Here is a 5118-nt window from a genome sequence, read left to right on the forward strand (position 1 = left end):
TTGCATTCACACCTCAGGCAGCATAGTATGAGATCTGTGGTATTTGTACCAGAGCCATGTTCTCAAGATGTGAAATCTGTGAAGTCAACTCTATGGCCACAACCTCAAAGTGTAAATTCTTCAGGGTTGACATCATGCTTTGGGTCACAATGTGTTAAATCTGCGGCCTTTGCATCACAGCCATGTTTTCAAGATGTAAAACCTATGGAGCTGACACCAGGGACCCAACATCAAGGTATAAATTATCAAGAGTTGACTTCAGGATGGCAAGATCATGAATCAATGATGTTGGCACCAGAGTCAACTAGGAAGTTCCCATCAGGACCACTGTTGACTAGTGTCAGATTTTCAAATTTGTCTCCAGAATCACAGCAACAAGGTGTGAAATCTTTGGAGTTTACTCTAGAGCCAAAGTCGCAAAGCATAAAACACGTGAAATTATCTTCAGTGTCTCTGCAGGAAGCTATAAAATCTGTGGAATTAGCACCAGGGTCACTGCTTCAAAGAGTGAAATATGGGGAGCAAACTCCAAAAACAAATTATCACATCATGGAATCCTCTGAAATAATCCCTAGACCAGGGCATCAGTTTACAAAATATGCAGAGATGATCCCACAGCCAATGTATCAAGTCCCTAAATCTGCAAATTTGATTTCAATACCAATTTATCACGCCACAGAATCTTCAGAAATAGTACAAGGATTGGCACATAAAGGCATAGATACTGTAGAGAAATCTGTGGGGTTGACCCCAAAGATAACAGGTAGAGCCATTGAATCCTTAGGGATGCTGCTGCAGCCAGATCTTCAGGTACCAAAATTTGTTGATCTGACTCCAATGGTAAGGGATCAAGGCTCAAAATTCTTAGGATTAACTCCAGAGAAAAGCTACCAAATCCTAGAAACTATGGAATTGCTCTCTCGGCCACGGGCCCGAGTCAAGGATTTGGGGGAGTTATATATGAAGCCACTGCAGCAAACTGTGGAATATGAAGGGATTACTCCGGAACTCAAGCATTACTTTACAGAAGCTATGAGGTTGACCACTGAGGCAAGGATACATGCAAATGAATTCTTTGGAATGACCCCAAAGCCAGCAAGTCAAGCCACTGGATTTGCAGAGAGATCCCCAAGGCTCTGTACTCAAAACTTAGAACGTGTGGAGGCGATCTCTGAGAAAAGACTGCAAAGGGAAGAATCTGTGGTATTGATTCCAAAGTCATTACATCACGTCCCAGATTCTGCTTCAGGGATGACACCTGGGTTAGGACATCGAGTTCCTGAATCTGTGGAGTTGACTTCTGAGTCAGGAGTGCAAGTAGAGAAAACTTTGCAATTAACCCCCAAACCACAGCATCATGTGGTATCTCCAGGGATAATATTAGGGTTAGGACATCAAGTCCCAGAATCTGTAAATCTGACCTGTAAGCAATGGCTACAAAGGGAGGAATCTTTAGAGGTGCCCCTGAAGCAAACAAGTCAAGTTATAGGACATGAAGAATCTGTAGAGCTCACCTCTGAGGCACGGCAGCACAGGGAGGTATCAATGGGGCTAACAAAGTCAAAGAATCAAAGTATGAAATCTCCAGGAACAACCCCAGGACCACTGGGTAGAATTGTAGAATTTATGAGGATTAGTCCAGAGCCACTAGATCAAGGCACAGAATCTGCAAGGACACAGCTTCAAGTTGCTCAGTCTGAAGAGGTAATCCTGGTAGATGTCCCAAAAGTTGTTCAATCTGTGAAAGTGACCCCTGGACCACCATTTCAAATTGTAAAGTCTGTGACAATACCAAGGCCAACCCCTCAAATGGTAGAATATATTGAGTTGACTCCAAAACTGCAACATGTGAGACCTTCGGAGCACCACTCAGGGCCATGTTTGCAAGATGTGAAATCTACGAAATTAATCATAAAGCCAAAACACCAGATTTTGGAAACAATGGAGTTGACAGGGTTTCAAATTGTAAAAACTATGCTAATCCCAGGGCCATCCCTTCAAATCGTAAAATCTGAGGAATTAGCACCAGGACCAATTCCTCAGGTTGTAGAACCAATAGAAGTAGCCCTAGAATCAGGAATTGAAGCAATAAATTGTGTGGATTTACTTCCAAGGCCACATCTTCAAGAACTGATAGTACCTGCAGAATTAACTCCAAGGCCACGTATTCAAGTGAAATCTGAAGAATTAACCTCACCGCAAACATCTCCATTTGAGAAACATACGATATTGACTCATAAACAAGGGCTTCAGGCTGTGAAATCTACAGTGATAAAAACAGAGCCTCCTAAAGTTATGGAAACTGAGGATTTGAATCTAGGACAGGTGTGTCAGAATAGGGACTGTGAGAAGTTAACATCAGAAGAGTTACAAGTAGGGACTGACTTCTCTAGGTTCCTACAAAGCTCTTCAACCACACTCATTTCAAGCTCTGTCAGAACAGCATCTGAATTAGGAGGACTTTGGGATTCTGGGATACAGGAAGTATCCAGAGCTTTGGATATAAAAAACCCTGGGACAGATATTTTGCAGCCTGAAGAGACCTATATAGACCCTACTATGATACAATCTTTAATTCTTCCCTTGGCCCTTCATAATCAAAGCTCTGATAAGACAGCTAACACTGTGGAAAACCCATGTCCTGAGATTCCAGGAGTGGATGTCATATCTAAAGAGACAACTAAAAGGAAGCAAATGGAGGAGCTAGAGAACTCACTTCAGAGACGTCTACTACAAAGCTGGAGATCACTATCTAGGACATTCCGGGCAGAATCAGGGGTTCAAAAAGGTCTCATCAAGTCTTTCCTGGGTAGACAACACAATGTCTGGGAGAGTCATGCCTGGAGGCAGCGACTACCAAGAAAATATCTCTCCACTATGCTAATGCTGGGTAATATTTTAGGGACCACTATGGAAAGGAAGCTTTGTTCTCAAACATCTTTAGCAGAAAGAGCCACTGCAGATACCTGTCAATCTATTCAGAATTTATTTGGGATTCCAGCTGAACTGATGGAAGCTTCTCAGAGCCTGCCAGAGAAGGGTCCAGTTACTATTTCTCAGCCTTCCATGGTCAAAAACTACATTCAGAGACATACTTTTTATCATGGTCATAAGAAAAGAATGGCCTTAAGGATATGGACACGTGGCTCCACATCTTCCATAATACAGCAATATTCTGGGACTAGAGTGGGAATAAAAAAGACAAACTCAAGGTTCAGTGGTATATCCCAAGAAGTCATTCAGCATATGTCTGTCTCATGTGCAGCGGGCCAGCTTCCTGTCCTGGTAAAGTCAGAGTCCTCCCTCAGCACATTTTATGATAGAGAAGATCTTGTTCCAATGGAAGAAAGTGAGGACTCACAGAGTGATTCCCAGACAAGGATTTCTGAGTCCCAACACTCCCTCAAGCCAAGTTATCTTTCCCAGGCTAAGACTGACTTCTCAGAACAGTTCCAGCTGCTCCAAGATCTGCAGCTAAAAATAGCAGCAAAACTCTTAAGGAGTCAAATACCCCCCAATGTGCCTCCACCTCTAGCTTCAGGTCTAGTCCTAAAATACCCTATCTGCCTACAGTGTGGCCGATGTTCAGGACTTAACTGCCATCATAAATTACAGACCACTTCGGGGCCTTATCTTCTTATCTATCCACAGCTCCATCTTGTACGCACTCCTGAAGGCCATGGTGAGATTCGGTTGCATCTTGGCTTTAGGCTGCGAATTGGGAAAAGACCCCAAATCTCAAAGTATCGTGAAAGAGATAGACCCATCATACAGAGAAGCCCTATATCACCATCACGAAGGAAAGCTAAAATCTATACTCAAGCTTCCAAGAGTCCTACTTCCACAATAGATTTGCAGTCTGGGCCTTCCCAGTCCCCTGCCCCTGTACAATTCTACATCAGGCGAGGACAACGCAGCAGCCCTGACCTAGTAGAAAAGACAAAAATTAGAGCACCTGGGCACTATGAATTCACTCAAGTTCACAACCTACCAGAGAGTGACTCTGAAAGCACTCAGAATGAAAAACTGGCTAAAGTGAGAACCAAAAAGATCTCTGATTCAAAATATCCAATGAAGAGAATCACCAAGGGACTTAGAAAACACAGAAAGTTCTACAAAAACAGTAGAACCACAAGAGAGAGTCCCTCTAGGGAAGTACCAGCCCATTTAAGAAGGAAGAGGATTGGAGCAACTCAGACAAGTACTGCCTCTTTAAAAAGACAACCTAAGAAACCTTCCCTGCCCAAGTTCATGCAACTGCTTTTTCAGAGCCTAAAGCGGGCATTCCAAACAGCACACAGAGTTATAGCTTTTGTTGGGAAGAAGCCTGTGGACAGGACAAGGCCAGACAATTTGTGGGCAAGCAAAAACTATTATCCAAAACAAAACACCAGGGACTATTGCTTACCAAGCAGTATCAAAAGAGACAAGAGGTCAGCTGACAAGCTAACACCAGCAGGCTCAACCATTAAGCAGGAGGACATATTGTGGGGAGGAACGGGCCAGTGCAGATCAGCTCAACAGCCAAGAAGAGCTCACTCTTTCCAACCCAGACCTCTTCGACTGCCCAAGCCTACAGATTCCCAAAGTGGTATTGCTTTCCAAACTTCCTCGATGGGGCAGCCTCTGGGAAGTGTTCAAAAGGACAATAGTAGCAGATCAAAGAAAAACTTCTATAGAAATGAAACCTCCAGCCAGGAGTCTAAGAACTTGTCCACACCAGGAACCAGAGTTCAGGCCCGAGGAAGAATCCTACCTGGTTCCCCTGCGAAGAGAACCTGGCACCGACACCTTACAGAGAAACTCACACACAAGGAACACAACCACCCCAGCTTCTATAAGGAGAGAACCCCACGCAGTCCTTCCGAGAGAACCCGTCATAACCCCTCTTGGAGAAACCATCGCAGTCCCTCTGAGAGAAGCCAACGCAGTCCCTTGGAGAGAAGATATCACAGTCCCTCGGAGAGAAGACAACACAGTCCCTCTCAGAGGAGCCACCGTAGTCCCTCTCGGAAAAACCATTCCAGTCCCTCTGAGAGAAGCCGTCGCAGTCTGTCTCGGAGGAATCACTGCAGTCCCTCTGAGAGGAGCTGTCACAGTCTCTCTGAAAGGGGCCCT

General features: G+C 44.4%; 1 protein-coding gene across 1 annotated transcript in view; it reads left to right on the plus strand.

The window, feature by feature from the left end:
- The first annotated feature begins 204 nt into the window (after positions 1–204).
- The window catches only part of C15H2orf16 (chromosome 15 C2orf16 homolog), a 5910-nt gene continuing 996 nt past the window's right edge, over positions 205–5118 (plus strand). The window contains exon 1 of the mRNA XM_026454736.1: positions 205–5118. This exon is cut by the window's right edge and continues 996 nt beyond it. Coding sequence (XP_026310521.1) covers positions 205–5118 — 4914 coding nt within the window.

Source organism: Piliocolobus tephrosceles, chromosome 15, assembly GCF_002776525.5.
Source record: "Piliocolobus tephrosceles isolate RC106 chromosome 15, ASM277652v3, whole genome shotgun sequence".
NCBI classification, from domain to species: Eukaryota; Metazoa; Chordata; class Mammalia; order Primates; family Cercopithecidae; genus Piliocolobus; species Piliocolobus tephrosceles.